Source organism: Camponotus vicinus, unplaced genomic scaffold, assembly GCF_025532165.1.
Source record: "Camponotus vicinus isolate PSW18456_S1 unplaced genomic scaffold, iyCamVici1.0 SCAF_12, whole genome shotgun sequence".
Lineage (NCBI taxonomy): Eukaryota > Metazoa > Arthropoda > Insecta > Hymenoptera > Formicidae > Camponotus > Camponotus vicinus.
In genome coordinates, this window is record NW_028141948.1 from 8,971,019 (window position 1) to 8,991,692 (window position 20,674).

The window sequence follows — 20,674 nt, forward strand, 5'->3', positions numbered from 1 at the left end:
TACATATGGTTCTCATATCGTCATCATTGCACGTTTGACATTCGCGCGCGCGTGAATACTCGTGTGTACGAATAATCTCGTGTCAGATGACGCGGACGAGGCGAACGTTAGCCCTTTGACTCGGAGAGCCTGCTATCGGATTATTGACAATCGAACGCCTTCATAATGTCACGCGGCAATTTTTTGTCTCACCTCCTCCGCACATTTTCCGCCCGTTCTTTCCACCGGCCGAGCTTTCCTTCCTTTCGACGCGCGCTTATAGCGGCTTTTTTCCCTCCCTTTTCTCCTCTTCTAGGTCGGTCGTGATTTTATTCCTCTCCATTTCATTTTTTATTTACGGCTCGTGACCTACGTGGTCGGCTCTCTTCGCCTTCGATGCTGACGACGAGATCAGGATGGAAAAAAAAATCTCGAGCACGAACACATGGAATGTGCTCGTTTTAAGGATCCTGGAAACTAGGAAATATGAGAGGAAGCTCCGGCGCCTCCTTCTATAAATATATAATTGATCGATATTTCTCGGCAACTTGTCGGGTACTTTCGAGGACGCCGTAATAACGATATTTATGTGCATTGTAATTCGCGCCTTTTAACGATCCTTACTTGGAACGCGAGGAAAACTTGACGATGGATATATTCGTCGGTAGAAAATTTTAACGCCCCTCGATTTTTCGAGGAATCCGCGCTTCTCTTCTCGCGATTTTTCTCGTTAACATTCCGCATATTAATGTCTTCTTCGAGCTCTTAGGCTCGTGAAATTCTGTGTCGTGAGAGATCCATGGCCGACGGCGATGACGGAGGTAATTATCCAGTAATTCGAGTAATGAGATGATTCATGGCAAAGATGCGACGTCTGGAAGCGACTCGTTTATTGCTTAACAAATAATCGCTGCTAATTATCGTTTATCTTCTCTCCAGGAAATCAAGAGCGATAACAAGTGCATAAATATTAACGCCATTTACGCAATGTGATGAAAAATCGAAACACCATGAATGATGAATGTAATACCTCCACAAATATTGAGAGAACCTTCGTTTCTCTCAGACCCTCGAAGGTCGCATTTGTGTTACACGTTATTTTATTAAAAACTATCGTCAAATAACGAAAATAATTAATCTTACTTAAACGAATGTGCATATCGGAATTGACAGAAAGTCGATAAATTACATTGCCATTTTTTTGTAAATATTTTATTAATTTCCTTTAAGCGAATTGATGTGAAATTTCTCCTATAATTCAACGATAAGTGGCTCAATTTTTTAAATGAGGTATAAAATTCAATTCATACTTTGAGAAAATTGTCATTTTTGTTATTTTTCAATTTTTTAATCTTTAATATTAAATATACTATTGTATATCGTAAAAAGTTTTTCATTTTTCGACTGTAACTAGAAAAAATATCGACAAACGACTACTAATTTCTCCTATAATTCAACGATATGTGGCTCAATTTTTTAAATAAGGTATAAAAATTAATTCATACTTTGAGAAAATTGTCATTTTTGTTATTTTTCAATTTTTTAATCTTTAATGTTAAATATACTATTGTATATCGTAAAAAGTTTTTCATTATTCGACTGTAACTAGAAAAAATATTGACAAACGACTATTAATTTCTCCTATAATTCAACGATAAGTGGCTCAATTTTTTTAAATAAGGATAAAAATCAATTTTTAGAAAATCAATATTTGAGGAGATTGTCGTTTTTGTTATTTTTCAATTTTTTAATCTTTAATATTAAATATACTATTGCATATCGTAAAAAGTTTTTCATTATTCGACTGTAACTAGAAAAAATATCGACAAATGACTATTAATTTCTCCTATAATTCAACGATAAGTGGCTCAATTTTTTAAATAAGATATAAAAATCAATTCTTAGAAAATCAATATTTGAGGAAATTGTCATTTTTGTTATTTTTCAATTTTTTAATCTTTAATGTTAAATATACTATATTGTATAAGGTAAAAGGTATATCGTAAAAGGTTTCTTATTATTCGACTGTACCTACAAAAAATATTGACAAAGGACAATTAATTTCTCGACGTTTTTGTTGGAGAATTGATTCTGTGAAAAAAACTTTTGTGCAAAAGAAACGGACTCGGATAAATCCATCCCCTGTACGAGGCGCGATGCACTTGTACGTAATCGTAAACTTTCGAGGGGATTTCTTTTTTTCGCCTCGGGGCTCGGGGCGCGAGAGAAAAATGGAAGACGCGGAAACTCGGTGTCCTGAATAAGGGCGGAAATACCACCCTCTTGAAACTTGGCCATAATGTAACGCGAGAAGCAACTCCGGAGAGAACAACGAGGGAGGCGACGGCACGAAAACGGACGAGACGGACGAAAACGAGCGGGAAAGAAAAGAAAGATGGGAGTCGGTCGGTCGGGCAAAACGCCCCGTGTGACGCGAACGCGTAGCCCAGTAGCACAGATCGCGAGGATCCACAGTGGCTCTCAATACGAGGCTCAAAAGAGCCACGTGAACGATGGAGATGATACTTCAAATTAATAGCAATGCATCCTGAGAATTTAAACAATCTCGAAAGACTTGAAATTTTTAGTCCTGATGGTCCTGAGTGTCTTGAAAAGCCTTGTCTTGTTTTAATAAACTTTAGAGAGGGATAGTAAAAAATTTGTAGTGGGATATTATATAAATAAAAAAATAGAAGCAATATATAAATATTAAATTTTATTTAGACTTATAGAATCTAAATTTTTATATACATGAGATATTGAAAGGATCTGTGGATCACTCGAGATCTTTAATTGTGCAACTTTGAGTAATACCTGAAATGTTTCGGACAATAATTTAATTGATTGGACATTGGCAAGAGATATAATTAAATGCTCATCACTAGCCATGATACACGTGAGAAACGTAAGCGATAATTAAATGATTAATTGATGACTTTTTTCCACTGAATCTTTTATTGCTTATATTTTGTCTGTATAATATCAGCTTAACTCTATCCGTATTTGGCGATTGTCTTCTTGTTGACGACGCACTTGAAACTTTACCGTCTTAGACACTGCTCTGTCTGTAGCACTTATACAGATAGAGCTTTCAAACTTGCAATCTTGAGGCACTAGTACGAGGGATGTTCGTGACATTTTACGTGAAATTCTCATAAGATTTAGATGGTGTTATGGTGTAGAAATTATTAGGAAATGCGTCGATATTTTGTATAAAAGTATGTTAAAATAAATGGCATGATCTTTTAAACGCATTATGATTTTTGATGTGTATTATAGTGGATAACTTTTTTACACCAACACACACTAATATGAACATTATGTGCTCCGGTATTAAAAAATTAATTTTCATTGCTGTTATTATTACGAAAACAGAAGTAATCTTTGCATCATCGCGGTGTATTCAAGTAGGACACCTCTGGCGTTTTGCTCCATTAAAGGGAGAATCTCGCTCGCATTTATATTAATTAAAGAAATAACCTTGACTTAATCCTTTCTCTCGGCGGCATTAAAGGTATATATGTATAAAGTTTCGAATTAACTTTTTATTGTATTATGAAAATTGCTTAAATATGCAACTTTTGAATAGAGAGAAAAAAATTACTGCTTTGCTCGAATTTTAATGTTTCTGTAAGCAACGTGTTATGCTTGCAATATTTTTGTATATTTTTCTAAAATTAATCCTTTAATTCCGAAAATTGAAACATTTAATAAAAAAATGGAATGAATCAAACGTTATAAAAATCTCTCGGAAAAGCTTTCGCAAAGCGGATTATTTGGATTCAAATGTTGCAAAACGAATTTATGTCTAATTTATTTCTAAAAGCGAATAGTAAATAACACTTTAACGCTTTTCAATAATAATGGACGTTTTATTGGGGCGTCTAAGTGAGTTTTATCGTTTATTATCAAAGAAACGTTAAATGAATAGGTTCTTCATCCGGATTCATCATTTTCATCTTGCTTACGATAAATTGCGACCGTCATTAATCTAACAATAAGCGAAACGTTCAGTCAGTTTCCGACACAAATCGCCTCCCCTTGTCTTCTTACTTAACGTAGCTAATTCGCCACCAAGGCCTCGTTCTTCTCGGCAAAATTTCCCTAGGGAGCCACTCTTCACTCTTGCTACGCTTCGTACACCTTCTCTCTCGTCGTCTTATCACTCCGACAATAATCTCGACCAAATCTATCGCTTCATCTCTCATTCCGAAAAATTAGCATTTTACGACATCGTCAAATAAATCTTTCGCTAAAAAGCGCAATTATCCCCCTCCATGTTACTCGTATATTATTACAAGCACCGTAATCAGCTTTCTTCCGCTATAATCCACGCGTAATCTCGACTGGGTAATTTTTGGCCTAAATTTTATCGGACATTCGGAACCCCCTCCCCTCAAACGTATCGTTGCGGCCACCCGAATGAGAATCGCTGGCCGCGAAGAGCTTGCGCTTTGCCGTTTCGGGGGCGCGGACCGACGTTTGTGTCGCGACGAAGAGAGAGAGAGAGAGAGAGCTGCTGGCGAACGAGCGATTGCGCGCGCAACCGTGTTCGCCAGCGAACGGGTGTTGTTACGACCGCATAGAGGGGCACGAGGGGGCGAGACAAGAAAGGGACCGAGGGGGTGCCCGCCAGCGAGTCGCGGGGCTGGCAAGCCCCTCGTTGGGTGGCGGCGCGCGCTCTCTGGGGTCCTAGGTAACTTGTTAATTGGGATAGATATCTGTAATTTTCTCCTGGTAGGCTGCGGGTTGTTCGTCGAGCCTATTCCCGATCGATCTAAATCAAAGAGCGAATTTTTTTCTCTTTTTTCCCCCCCTCATGCTCGGTCCATTCGGTGGAATTCATCGATTATCGGATGAGGAAAACGCATCTTTTTCTTTAGCAAGGATAAAACTATTGTAATTGTATTGTTTCACATGTTTGACATAAATACTCAAAAAAAGTTCTATGTTTACGTCGGTGTGTTGACATTTGGGGGTTAACACAAAGCTGCTTGATATATACATAAAGGAATTGTAAACCAAAGGAATTTCCATCAGGTTCTTTCAATCCTGCCTTCTCAAACGTGGGGCTTAATTTTATGCACGGGTTTTAAGGAGGAAGAGGGGAATTTTCCCTAGACGCGCGCATAGATTCTTGCGGGGCGAGAGACGAGAGAGAAAGAGCAAGAAAAGAGAAAGAGAGAGAGAGAGAAATAAGATGGGTCATGACGCGCGGGATGAACACTGTTGGTAACAGAGAGGTGGGGGTGCGCAGGGGCGCAGGAGTGGGGGAGTGTCGCTCGGTGGGGGGTATCGCGACGGTGGGGAACACGGGTCGATGATGCCGGCGGTCCTCGACGACACGAAACGCCAGTCAGTCTCTGGTCCACCCGAAGCCGCGCCGCTAATCCTCTATCTTTCACCGAACATCGCTCGCCGCAGCCATGGGTGACAAGGTTTGTGCTTAGAGATCTCTGTCGAGAAAAAGAGAGGAAATGTGTGTGTGCGTGTGTTTCATGTGCGCGAGAGAGAGAGAGAGAGAGAGAAAGAGAGAGAGAGGGAGGGAGGGAGAGAGTGAGAGAGAGAGAAAGGAAAAAATATCGCGATTGCATGAGCGTTTCAGAGAGGTGTAAGCTTGCGCGGTCTGTCGAGGCTGTGCGGAAAGCTTTCGTCAGAGTTGGCATTATGAAGCTTACGGAGAGAAACTAGGAAAGAGGGTGTATCTGGCAGTTAGGCGCAGCTGATCCGAATGACAGATCAGGTTGGGACAGATTCGCGGATAGTGATATTCAATAATGCACTTGTCTCTCTCAAAATCAGTGGAGCTTCCGTCTTGTAGCTATATTTCTGTGAGTTAATTTTGGGAAATAGAACAAATGGGCGAGATAAGACTGTGTAGGCTCGAACGAGAGAGGAAGAATCGGAAAAGAGTGGGCTGTCGAATAGTCGCTTCGATCCAGGGAAGGATAAGGGTGGGAGAGAAAGAGAGAGAAGAAGAAGATAAGGAAGGGTGCTTTGGAAAGCTCTGCTGTCTCTATCTCTCTCTCTCTTTCTTGTTCTCATTCTCCTCGCTCGTGTCGCCCTCTTTCTTTCCCTTCTCCCCCCTAGGTTTCCGTTGCACTTCCCGGTGATCAGTTCTGCCAGTGCCGTTATCAGGAAAGCGAGAAACTTCCTCGTTGGTCTCAAAAAACTTCCTCGACCTCTCCTTCTTGCGCACGGCTCCTCTCTCCGTGTCTCTCCTCCCTTTCGTTCGTTGACTCGTGCGACACCGTGGAACATGGTAAAGTTTCTCAATGCCTGTACTTTACGCTTGTATCATGCAGACTTTTCCCTCTGTCCCATTTTTAGAACTTAGTGGCTTCGCTTTCCTTGACAGAATGGCGCGACACTTGGCCCCTTATCTAAATGTCAACGTGCGATCAGCATCGATGTCACCCTCAAGCTCCCATCTGATTAAGCGAGTGACATGTATGATTTTGTCAAGGAATTGGAAACCCTAATCGCGAAGACATTCTCGATGGATGTTCTCTGGAAGTGCCCATTCTTCGACGCGGAAAATTTCCCGAACATTCTTGGCTCCATTATGGAACGCCTCTTTCGGCAGCTCTCTCGGCACGTATTAATTAGAGACCGATCGCGAAGGTCTCGTCGGCCATTAGCAGGATAGAATCGTTCGCGATCCGCAAGCTCGAGGAAAATTTCGCTCCAATTTTGATCCGTTCCATCCGATGCAAATGTAGCGCTTAGTGATTTTCTCGGGGCGCTTCTGCGCAGATTGCTTCGTGGACACGCAAGCTCGGTCGCAAGGTTGTCCATGGAAAGTCCCAATCTTCGTGTCTTATCGTCGATGAGTCCCAGGTACTCGATTGCTCCTGGTGATAATCGGTGGCGACGTGATTTCGGAATGAGTCGCATCGTTCGCCTTCTTCTCGGTCAGCTTTTCGAATCGATCAATTACGTGCATCATCATGATCGTTGTCGTCGTCGTGGAAGTAGCGAAAGGATGGATCGACGACGACCGTTATTTTTAGAGTCGCGCTAAAGTTCAATCGTTGCGAACCCGTATATCGCGCATAAGCTCCTTAGAAAAAGCTAGATGAAAATTTTCATTATGTGAAAATTAAACGATTTAACAACGTCCATCATTTTATAAGCTTGTGTTTGATAAATATTTTGCAACAATTACAAGATGCATTTGTTATCGAGTTATCGAAAATTTAATTATACTAATAGTCCAGTTTCCTGATGTTACTAATTACTTGATACGTGTGTATAAGTGTACAAGTATTCGATGTATGTGTTTTAACGATATATCATTATCATATAATGTAATCGTCTTTAGAAACAAACTTGTGATTGCCTTTCGTTATTATGTGATTCATAAAGTTGGGCATTTGAGCTTTTTTGGTTCGTTGGTTAGCCTTTCGCTCGAGGGTTAAAAATCTCGAGATATAAATTATACTCGCATCAGTTTTAATTCAATTGCTTTCGGATTCTCCTCTTGACTCGTCATCTTCAATTCTATGAATAATCGAAATGAGTATATGAAGGGCCACACAAGTGACACGCCCTCAATCAGAAACTTCATCATTTCCATCATATTTTTCTCGTATTGTCCTTCATTAGCAACATTTCTTACCGAGTGTCTATTAATTATTCCATTACGTGTTTTAGCGTATTTATATCTAGATTGCTTGCGAGATGAGTGGAAAGTGTTTGATTTTGATTTTCATGCAATTGGAAAGAACGAGGAGCATTAATCTCACTCAAATCTTTCAAACATTTCTCAAGAAACTTTTGCGTGTTGATGGTATCGAAAGGGTTGCTGAGTGTTGCTAATAACTTTGCTTAATCTCACGTGTTAATCTCAATATTCTCAGGAGAATATCAGAGAATGTCAGAGTACTAAATAAATGTAACTCTTCTTCTTCTTCTTTAAATGTCTTTGAGATATAACTATGCGCAAGTTTGCGATTACTTGCGCTCAATTGAAGAGATTGAGTCTTTTAAGAGATCCTTGTTTTCCATTCATCGAAATATCATCGATAACTTGCACCACTCGATTACCCATCATTCATCGTCTTCATCGTCGTCCCTGTTGCTGTCATGCGAATGATGTATCTTGCGTTGTCTTGACATTAAATCGCCAGTGTTTAACATCAAACATTCGATCGGCATCGATCTTTCAGATTAGATTACTCGAGTTGGTCAATTGGGATTCCATATTTTCGCGTTTCGTTAAATTTACTCGATTAAATGATTGAAACCTTGATCTTTTTCCACACTTTTTATGCCTTACATGAGGGCTAAATTTATTTCATATGTAACAAATTAAAAATCTTTGATATATAAATTCCTAAAGTTTATGCTTGAAGTGTTCTATGAAGATAGAAAGATCGATAGAAGTTTTATTCTGCGAAAGAATTAATCATTTTATTATTTATTTTTCTTTTATAGTTTTATTTGGCATCTTCCACATTGTAAATGCAAATTCTGAATTCTGACAGCTTGTTGTGATAAATTTATGCCAGATATCGTATTAATTCGATGCACAATTCATTATTCCTATTGACATAACCGCATGCTAACCTGAATTAAATTGCTGCATCACGCATATTTGATTTGTACGAATACGTTCCCGTATTTTAACCTTGGCAATAATAAGAGCATCTCTTATCGTTCTTCCGCAATGTCTTAATCACCTACTTTTTCACTTGACGTTATCTATTACGCGTTATCTATTACGGTAACAAGTACAATATATAAACGTCGACACATTCCGGCTCTTAAAAATTCTTTCCAAGCTTACTATTGATAGTAATTCGATGAATATTTTGCGAATCTACACGATATTACGATGCATGCCTCTGAATATTATTCATGGTGTAAAACAATGTCTTGGTCATTAATTTTTCATGAAAGAAAACGTTATAAAAAACAGATGGATACAGCTTGTAATTTGATTGAACAGAAAAATATAGAAAAATATTGATTATTCGGTTCAAAAATTAAAGAGTTAATATATATTAATTTAAAGAATGAATATTAAAAGTTAATATTTGTTATTAAATAATGAAAAAACTTTCGAGAATGCTCGAGTTTTAAGTTGTCGTTTTTATTTTTTCGTTTGAGCTTTCGCAAGCCCTCATTAGACTTTAACGGCAGTCAAGATTTCCCTTTTATTCCGCAGCACGTTATTTATTTCGACCAACCGAGTAATCTGTGGCATGCGCGCGAATTTAAAGCAAAGTCAAAATTAATGCGCGACTGCATTAATGCAAAACCACCTTCCTCCTCCTCCCCCCCCTTCCCTTCACCCGCTCGCCTGCAGTTCACCTGACATTTCCACCGGTGCGATCACGTGCCGGTCGAACTTTTTCCTCCGCCACCCAATTTACCGGTGCCACCCATTTCGTCGAAGAGAGAATCGATCGAGGCGACTGCGAGGCGCTCTCTCTCCCTCTCTCTCTCTCTCTCTCTCTCTCTCTCGCGAGAAGCTCGGCCTTGTTACTCACCTTCGCCGATCGCCGATCGTAAAATCGCCATTCGATCTTTCATAGTACATTTCACTGCGACTCGTTCCATCAGCGAGTGAATCATCGATATCAGCTGGGCTCCGATGATAGGATCTTGTGACACGTGGAGAAATGTTCTCGTCCTCGACGACGTCGAGTCAACGATATTTAACTTTCACTCCACACTCGCGTTTTATAATTTGTCTCAATTTGCCTCAATTCAGCAATATCGGCGACGAATCGTCGCTATTTCCGAGTAAAATCTTGGGAATAGCACGCCAGCTTTCAGCTTGGATCGATATCCATGGTATATTTAAGGGCTGTCAGTTCAGAGCGCAAGTCCAATCTCTAAATAAAACGCTCGATACTAAATTGGACGGTATCATGTATTTTCCCTCGCTTTCGCTCGGCTCTCTATTTCATTACATTTATTTCCAGATAAATACAATGTTATTTTGGTGCGAGAGATTTTATGTGTGTCTGATCGAATTGTTTCTTTAAGGAAAACAGCAAATTTTAGGTTGCAAGACAAGTGCAATTTAAAGAAAAACCTCGTTTTAACGTGTGAAAGTAAACGAAACGAATGGAATTTAGATATCTTGGATCTCTAGGGGCAGCGAAAGTTACTTCTTTTCCAGTTTACTCCGCTAATTCTGATCGTTAAGGAGATATTTTTATCTAATCAATACGTACTGTCCTTCACGCGGAGTTTATTGCTTTTATTCGATTCAACTTCCAATTCTGTCCATCCGTCTTTATATCTTTTTAATGATTTAAATGTCATGTCACTGCATTGGCATGCTGTGTTTTAATTTAAATTATTTTTTTCGACTAATAATATTTTGTGTTTGATCGCATAATGAAATGATGCTTTTCAAAGGTTTTATTACATGTTTTTTCGACTAATAATATTTTGTGTTTGATCGCATAATGAAATGATGTTTCAAAGGTTTTATTACATGTTTAGTGTAATTGCATTATAAAACATCAACACGTGGATTCACACAAAACGATTTATTTGCAATTCGCAGAAGTGACTTAAATTAAAATTGCGCTTTGTTTTATTTATAAATTGTAACAATTTTTATTCTCAAATGAATTGTCGATGACGATTGGTTAATGACGATTCGATTTGACGATTGTGTTCATTCATAGAATAAAAAACCTATTAATGCTTCTACATCATTTTTATCTGATAAATTTCCGAAAATAAAATTTTTTAACAAAGAATGCTGAAAGAAATTCTCTATATTTTTTTCAAAACAAAATCATATTAACATTAATATTAATTGACAATTATCTTAATCTTAATTATCTCAATATTAATTAATAATAATCTTATCTTTATTTTTAAACATTGAGAATGGGAATAGTTGAAATAGGGAATTTCAACTGAAGATAGATTAAGCTTACCATTTTATTCTTTCAAATCTCGCTGTAAATTAAATCCGATTGTAATCTATCGGATTTAATTGCTTTCTCGAGAACTTTCGTTTAAGATATTTGTAGTTGTACTAAAGTGACCGTGGTCTTTATTGGGTCAGCGAAGTAATCAGGAAAGTGTGTAAAAACACCTAGAGACGGTTGAAATTGAAAATGAAAAATTTATTCTTGGATACAAATTAAAACTGTGGGAAATTTAATTGAATTTGTGATATACCAATAGCAATACCTATGTTAAGTTGGCAAATTTGTTCGCGATAGTAACAAAATATTTATTTGTACGTGTATTGTGCTCTTTTAATAGTTGGAAACTAAAAGTGGAACTTGTCAAGCTTATATCGAACTATGAACTTTTGCAAGAACTGGAATGTGGAACACGCGTTTATGCCACGATCGATCTCTCATAAGTAGGAAAGTCTAATGCCATTCAAAGGAATTAAAAGATCGGTTTCTCAAGTTTGCCTCATTTTGAAAGTTTCTTTTATGATATTATCTCGATATTGGATAAATATGTTTACACTAACATGCATATATATAAAGGGATATCTGTGAGTTTATGCAGATTTTTCAATCTGAAAGATTGTTTAAAAAGATGACAAATTGAGTTCCAAATTAATTTCTCTATTTTCCGAAATTTCTGTGCTAATAAATTCTGCTAAAGGAAAAATATTTCCTAAAGATCGTTTGCATTCTCTCTCTTTTTTCTTCTTGTATATCTAAACAAATTTTTCTCTTTATATTTTGGAGGAAACCTAATCAAATATTTAAAAGTCTTTTTTTTTAAATTGCTTCTCTCTTCGATACCAAAATTCAAAACCAAATGATTTTTAATTTTCTCCATAAGGATTAAATATTTTCAGAGAGGTTGATCTTTTTAAGCAATGTGGTAAACGTAAACAGAATATCGCTTTCTGTCGTAAGCAACGGGGAGATGTAGCTCTAATCTTGGATGCACGATGTCCAATAATCTTTCTTTACGTTCTCTTTCTCGATACTCGCCGCGGAATTATATGCGCGATTCTCTCTTCCCCTCTATTTTACCACGAACCCGACTCGATCTCGAAACCAAAATGAACTGGCACGAACCGGTCGCGTACCGGTGTCGTATGGAAAAAGAAAAATAGCGATTGCGCGCATGCATACGCACACATATCGACACGCATATTTTCCTCTATCTAACGAATGAATGAACAAGCGAATTTGTATTAGAAATGCAGATATATATTTGATGGATTCTTCGATTGTAAAAAATTTTATTTAGATTTTATTTTTATATTTCCATCATCTAAATTTTTTAAATGACGATGGCCTTGTTTTGCTGCGACTATGATTCATACATTTATGTAACAGAAGTCGCGAGTAATAATAATTAATTTAATATGTCTTTAAAAAAAAAGAAATATACATTTTTATGAAGAATTGAAAACAATTGAGTGACAGTCTCAAGAGTTGATTTTAATTGTATTGTACATTTTTATTTTCGAAATGAATTCGGTTTTGTGTAGCTTTAGTTTACTTGAATATAATTTAATTGTATATTCCTACTCAAAATCGATTTGCATCATTGATTTTGATTGAAATTGTCGCCAGAGACGAATGGATAATTAAGTAAACTGACTGAAAGTATTGCGCATGCATTGCATTTTGATTTCATTTTTTTCACGCACGTTCTATCTTCGACATCTATTTAGATGGTAGCTTGACTAACTAAGTAAGCGCGGAAAACTCATGTTATTGTGACTATTCTTTTCCATGCGAGAAAATAATCTATGCACGATGCACATTATTCTTTAAAATTGAGGATAAGAAAAACAAGTAAATTACCCGGAAGAAATTGCGAAAGGAACGGTAATAATTCATGTAAAATGTTTTTTTCTTTATTGACTTTTTTTCAATATTAAAAAAAAACAATTCAAAAGCGTAGCATTTTTTTATACAGAGAATTCTTTTTTCTTTTTTTTAATTTTTTCCGATTACGATGACAAATTCTCAATGTGGACACAATGAAACGCTAAGAGTGTCAAGGCAAAGAAGAAAAACCGATTCGCACGCTGCTGTGGAACGCCACTGTGTCAATAAGCTAACTCGATCGCGTGTCGGTCATTACGAGAAAATTGTATTGTGAAAACTTCCATGACACGCCGATACACGCGATCCATATAAATTGCAAAATTTCCCTTTATGAAGGAGATACTCCAAAACGCCATTTTTGAGGCATTATTTGCGATTTTAATTGCGTAAAACCGTTGGATACCACATCCACATAAATGCATTAGACAGAATGTCAAATACATTTCTCCATTGTTTTAATGATTTTATACATTTTATTAATCGTGCTAGTCATCTCGCGTGTTATGTTAATTGCTCTTCTGCGCAGTGATTTTAAAATACAATTGAACATCGTAATTACTTTGAAAATAACGCGTAAAAAAGAAATTATTCTCCGACATTACTAGTATAAATCTACTTGGAAGTAAATTTAAGAGGTTTCTGTATTTTTTCTCATGAAGGGAGTGATACATTTGATTAAGTGTATTAAAAAAACTTAAAGATAAAAAATTGCAAACGTCTTTGACAAATTTCGATATTGAAAAATTAACGAGAAAAGCTGTTTTTTCGTCAAATGCATAACTAAAGTGCCGTGACACGTCGCTTCAACAACACGACGACGGCATTACGTGTACGGAAATTAGCCTCCCCTTTGTTTGGCACGTAATATTTATTGACGAATCGAGCATGTGTGTCCGCTCGCTCGGTCGTTCCGCCAGTTGAAAAAGCGTCGGATGACGATGCACGCGCGCGTGAAAAAGGCCGGAGGGAATAGAGAGAGAGAGAACCTTAACGGCTGTGACATAAATATATTCAATGTCTCAAAGACTTTCAGGGTCGACCGGACGAGAATAGACGAAAATCCAATTTTAATCGCAGAACCCCGACCCGCGTGCACTTGCCACATCGCACAGCATCGCTAAGGAATATCGATAGATGCGTATCTTGATAAAGTTTGTTTGCGAGATTTCTCTGGTAGGGACGTAATCTTTCGAATAAGAGAAAAATTTTTGAGGCTATCACATGAATATCACATAAAAGAAAAACGCGATTTTCGAGGCTATTTCGTGAATACACAAATGTGGAAAGAGAGATTTGGCTTAGGTAGTTGTCGCACTTTCATCACGAAACGATACGAATAAGCACGTCTGTAACCTCGAGAGCTGAACGGATTTTAATATTTGATGTCTCTCGATTTGGTTCGCGGATTTCTTGAAAATATTTTCTTCAATATATTCTACCCAAGTGCGCTTCGCACAAGTCTGTATCGAACAATCCATCAGCCACTCGCCAGATGGTAGAATAATGGAATCGCGGTAATCGAAAAAATGAACTCGCAAAGTTTAATCTAGGATGAGATTGAATCTCGGAGTGCGAAAATGTAGCCTGCGATGACACAATTCTACGTGTAAATAGGTACTCCCCTCAAATAGAGGTGAGATAATTGGAGCAAGAGAAATCTGAACTTAACAAGTACTGAAAATTGTAAAGTGCTTTTCCTTGTAAGATGAATACGAATCTGCGGGTGATTCTTTAATCATTGATTTACTACGAACATTGTTTGTCCAGGGTGTCTAATGATCAGGGAAAATCTGGAAAACCAGGAATTGTCAGGGGATTTCATAATTCTGGAAATGTCAGGGAAAAATCAGAGATTGTAATAATTTATCTGAATTTTTTTTACATTGTTCAACTTTTTTTTCTCATTAATTTGACTTTTTTTAAACAAGTATAGATTTCATCCTGGCTCACAGTGCACTAATTTTCTGTTTTTGCTGCAAATCGATTTATTTGTGGGCGTAATTTATATTTTCACTTTACCAGCAAATAAAATGAATCTTCTTTTGATAATGAGTAACGTAAGTTTTATTTAAGTTCTATTTATTATCGATAAAAATAGTTCAAATACTTTTCATCACTTTCAACTCATTTGACTTACTAATATAGTGATTTACGCAAATTATGCATTTTGAAAAAAATTAATATTGAAAAATCGGTCAGGAAAAAATAATTTTTGACTCTGAAAAACCTAGAAAAGTCAGAATATATATATATTCTAACATGCAACTGATAACCATGTGATATATTAATTATCAATTTTATTACGATAACAGTTTTATTAAATTTTTTTTTGCACGACGAGATGTTTTAAAACATGGTTTACGCTTATTAAAACACGCACGTAATTATTAATTATAATTATCATTCGTGTCTTTTAGAAATTACACATGGTTTTAGAGAAAGAAGATGAATACTCGTTTCTCTGTAAAAACATCATGAATTACGTAAATGGATCATTTTTTATCTCGCACATTGAGCAGAATTGAGAGTTTTTACTTGAACGCTTTTTTAAAGTTTATCCCTTATCATTAGACAAAGTACATCTCCCCAAACTTTGTCCCTTCAGACTCGAATCTGTTTAATAATTCAGTGTTTCTTCCGCGATAATTGAATTTCCGGTCTTCCTTCGTGATAAATAAAAAAATTAGAAATTCTAATTACACTCCCAACGCACGTGAATTGCAAAGACATTCAGTCGATAAAATGCGCTCCAACGAGTCACGCGATTCAATTTCTTCAAGGTAAACGACGCGAAAACTTCTTTCAAGTAGCGTTCGGAAGATTAACGAGATAATTTACGTTTCTCTGGTATATCTAATCGGATAACATTACATAAAATAAAGGTAAAGACACGTTGAAACGAGGAAAAAAAAAAGAAAACCACTGTTTTACTACGACATTTTCATTTGCATTTTAAACTTAATACGCGAAGCTGCTATTCGGAGAATTATTTTATTTTTGCGTAACATGTATATATATTGCGTTGTGATTATCAGGTATATTTATTTTAAATTACTCGCTTCGCTTCGCTAAATGCGTCGTAGATTATATATATATATAATTTGAGGAAATATTACGAGGAAATATTATATATATATATATATATATATATTATATATATATATAATTTGAGGAAATATTACGAGGAAATATTAAATGTTATAAAATAGGATATTAAATGCTATAGGATAGAAGAGATAACGGGAAAAATGCAAACAGATGAATTAAATAAACTTGAATTAAAGCTGAATCTATTCCTTCCGGGATAATTCCTTGGCATTACAATGAAATATAATAAACGTATAAAAGAAAGAAAGAAAACACTTTTTTAATTGTTAATTAATTAAATTAAAATTGTGATGACTTGATATGATAAAATTATCAAGAATCCTAAATTAGGGAAATTATAAAAAAATTAAAAAAAAATATGTCTCGCGGAAAATAGGTGCGGGATGAATCCGAGGAAAATCTGTCCAACAAGGCGCACACGGTGGGAGGGGGAGGCACGTAGCGTGCTCGAGTTAAATGACCAATCTCTCCCTCTTGACCCAATTCGTAAAACGTCCTGTGCCACGCACTCCTCGTGACGTCACGCGCGCAGTTCTCTCTCGCGGTTGCCACAATGAGTAATGCGTGAGGGTGCGTGCAAGGCCAGCCAGCCAGCCAACCAGCCAGTCACCCAGTCAACCAGCCAGTTGCACAGCAACGTGGTATTCGCGTTCTGAATATCGACTGCCTGACAAATGGCTCATCCATGTCTTTGGGAGATTGATATTGGGAACGTTTGTCTAATTGGAGGGTGCGCAAAGCTCTTCCCCGTCTCGATAAAAAAAGTTTACTCGAGAATCGAATATGGCTCCTAATCAGTTGCACGGCAACGTGGTATTCGCGTTCTGAATATCGACTGCCTGACAAATGGCTCATCCATGTCTTTGGGAGATTGATATTGGGAACGTTTGTCTAATTGGAGGGTGCGCAAAGCTCTTCCCCGTCTCGATAAAAAAAGTTTACTCGAGAATCGAATATGGCTCCTAATCAGTTGTTAAAGATCAGTTTTCCTCCTTAAGACGGATGTCAACATAGGTCCATATTCTGAATCCTCTTTTATTGATAAAAGTGCCTCTAAAAGTGGCTTATAAGCCTTCTGATTGGCTGTAAGCCACTTTTAGATGCACTTTTATCGATAAAAGAGGATTCAGAATATGGACTATAGTTTATTATGTCAACTGCGGGCTTGATCGTATCGTATTAACTTGACCCCAAAGGCATCATCTAGTGGATTAAAAATTTCGATGCCCTGATATCTCGACCAGGCAATCGTGCATGAATGTCTCTGGCACGTGCAACGTCCACCAAAGCGTTTCATATGTGTGTGCATGTATGAAAGTATTATCAAGACTTTTCTCACGCAAATTTTTCTCTACCTTTAGGCAGCGATACCTCAATATCTTCGAGCCTAAATTATTCGCGATATACATCGGCCGAATAATATCGATCGGTAGTAAAGCCGCGCCCGCGTGTGACTTCCTCATAAATAATTTAACTCTGTCCCTTTTACGAAATTTCGTCGCGAAATACCATTTCGATTGACCACTGCTTGTTTTACTACGGCATTTTCATTTTTGGCCAGAAGAACTGGTGCCTTCGATCCAGCACCGCCGGCCATGAGATCCAACAAGGTGCAAAGTATTTGCCAAGCTATTTTTAAATGTACATTTCGCATTATAACCGAAGGAGACTTGATAATCCGGCTTAATAGATGTCTATATATACACCGATCGATATAAAGTAAAAACTCGTGTTTCTTCCTTTCCTTGATCTCTTTATAGCATTATACTACTTTTTTTTTACCCCATAGTTTTTGAATATTTAATATGAAATTCTCTATTTTATATATTATATATTAATTTATTTTTTTTTTCTCTATTTTATATATTATATATTAATTTATTTTATTTATTTTTCTCTATTTTATATATTATATATTAATTTATTTTATTTATTTTTCTCCATTTTATATATTAATTTAATTTGCACTTTTCCGCTGCACATTAATTTACATTCTTCCACACACATGCTACATTTGCAATCTTTCTGCCATAGAATAAAGAAATATGAAATTTGTGTACAATTTTATGCTGAAATTTGATTATGCTATTATATTACTTTTCCCTAGTCTTTTTTGCCACATTTTTTATTTAAAATAAAATTCCCTGTTTTACATATATTTTATTCGCCTTTTTTCCACACATTAATTTACATTCCTTCATCTACATATACATTGGCAATCTTTCATAGAACAACGAAATATGAATAGGAAATTTTTGTATTTTATTGTTGAAATTTTCTTACGTCATTATATTACTATTTCTTGTTGGTCTTTATTTCATCACATTTTTTAATGTTTAAAATATAATAAAATAAATATGTAAAATAAAATTTTCTATTTTAAATACATAATTCGCACTTTTCTCTCACATTAATTTACATTTTTCTACTCACATTTACATATTATATTTGTAAAAATTTCTGTCATAGGATAAAGAAATATGACATAAAAAAATTTTTGTAAACGGAGCATTGTGGATATTACAATGTTATCGCAATTAAACTTGAATATTTACAAAATTTCATTAATTTCATAAAATTCATTATCTATTTTGTCAAAAACCATAAAATTGAAAATGACAAAATTGGAAAGACGCATCTTAAAATAACCAGTATCGATCAATTTTTCACGTATTATCGAGAGTAAATTAATATCTGTTTATTATCTATCGATAAGCTCAATAAGATCTGAGAAAAGATTAGCCGAGATCATAAATAAAAATCCCCAGTGAAAATACCCAGCGTAATAAAATTTTGCTTGCTGATGCAAGATTATACGAGGCAAACACATTACCAACCATTTATCACTCTCGATATATAAACAAAAATATATTTATAAAATTTTCAGCGCCCCATTAAATATATAAATTCGACCGATATCAAGCATCAGAGGTACTTTCTCTCTCGATACCGAGCATAATTGATTCTGATACGACTCAAAGTACAGGTACATATTTCATTCAAGTGACGAAGAGACGTTCCGGATTGCACGTCTCCCCGTGCGTGCGAGTACAACACGACGTGTTAACGTGCATATGCACGTTATTAGATCCTCCGTGGAAAGACGAGAAACGAGACGAGAGGGAGGAGAGGACAGTAGTCGGTAGTGCCCCAGTTGGATATTGATCCGTGACAGTGGGAGGTGCTCGTTAGAGGTGGCTAGGTCGTAGGTCGCATGCGCGTTTCCACCGATGATTCCGTGTCGCCATCATCGACCCGCGGCCCGAGAGAAATAGAGCCGAATCGCCAGAGCGAGAGAGAGGAGGGAGAGAAAAAGACGGCGGGTTGGGTAGGGAGAATCGGGGAAAGTGGAACGAAACGCGAAATGTGGGAAAGAGAGGGACGGATAGCCATGGAAATTATCATCCGGTTATGCCCGAATGGTACGGTACCATCGACTCGCTTGGCAAATGTAGTAAATCACCCTTTAAACCCTCGCGCCCAAGACTCTCAGAAAGTTTGGGCGGTAGAGCAGGTGATAGAGGAGATTTAAACACCACCGCGAGTGGCCAACTGTCACGAGCTGTCATGAATTAAGATCGAGGAAGAGGAGGCTTGATTTTACTCGATATTCGTGCGATGAAGTGATTGATTAAAATAGTACGTGTACGTATTTGTCGGATTCCATTGGCTACTTCCGGGAAGAATTTCAATCTTCCTGTCACGAATCAATCGAACCCGAAGGGAGGGTGCCAATATGTCGCGAGCCGACTCTGGCGACGACACGCGACGTCGCTATCGCCGCGTCGTCGCGATTGCCGTCGAAGTCGACGCCGACGTCGCCGCCGGCGCCGCGGCGCGATCGTTGAAAGTTAATCCTTAATGACTCAAGTCAATGCCTCCCTCGATGTGGCTTTAAAAGGAACATCGTGCGCCCGTTTCTCTCGAATCAATTTCAACAATTGTGTCTAGCCAAAAAAGATTAAGGGTGGGCATGATAAGTCATGTTTCGTTTAATAAACTGGATATTTTTCTTAAAATAAAAAAGTCCACATGTTGGAATTTATAATTGTTATAATATATGAGTTACTTGAAAGGAAGAAATAGTGAATATTTAAGTACAAAACATTTTAAAGTTATTTTCACACAGAATAAAATTGATTTACTTTCTCTTAAAAGATAAGGAAATTTTGCGTATAAAATATTAATGTAATTTATCAAATATATAATATCAAATATATAATATTAATTATATATATAAAATTAATATTTTATAATAAATAATAATTTAATATTTTAATAATTATGTCTAATATAATTAATATTTAAATAATTTATATTACATATAATTACATATAATTATAATAATTTATAATTCTAAAATATGTGAACTTATACATCTATGGAATAGATATAGAGATAGAAAAAAACAAATTATAATTTTTTAGAAGAAAAAATAAATTCTGTACGTATCATAATAAATATTATTTGTATTGGATTGAGTGGTAGCAAGATAAAATTTATGTTCCATACAAGAGATTTTGTTTTCATACTAAATATAGAGAGCAAAACACACACACGCATATATATACTTGATACTAAAATCTCAAAATGGTTTTATATTACGTTGTTTGTTGCGTTGCCTCAAAATATCGAAACGTGTGCGATGCGAAGGCGTTTCATAAGGGCTACGTAACGAACGCGATCCCAGAAAGCGATCTAATCGCCGAGACCCGACGTGCTTTCCGCCGCCAAAGCTCGACCACTTCCGCTTTTAGCGGGCCGCCGACTCTGTTAACTCGATCCGTCTACTCGCG

The 20,674-nt window shown here is 36.6% G+C and overlaps 1 protein-coding gene across 5 annotated transcripts in view; it reads left to right on the forward strand.

Moving 5' to 3' along the window:
* The window catches only part of Atpalpha (sodium/potassium-transporting ATPase subunit alpha), a 70,436-nt gene that overhangs the window by 25,850 nt on the left and 23,912 nt on the right, over positions 1-20,674 (forward strand). Inside the window, exon 1 of one of the 5 annotated variants that reach the window (XM_083085636.1) lies at positions 5,264-5,417. The exons of 3 other annotated variants lie outside the window; for them this stretch is intronic. In XM_083085636.1, coding sequence (XP_082941762.1) covers positions 5,406-5,417 — 12 coding nt within the window. In that variant the 5' untranslated portion in view covers positions 5,264-5,405. Of the gene's footprint in view, positions 1-5,263; positions 5,418-20,674 lie in introns of those variants that run through there. One more of the 5 variants, XM_083085634.1, reaches the window with a different exon arrangement.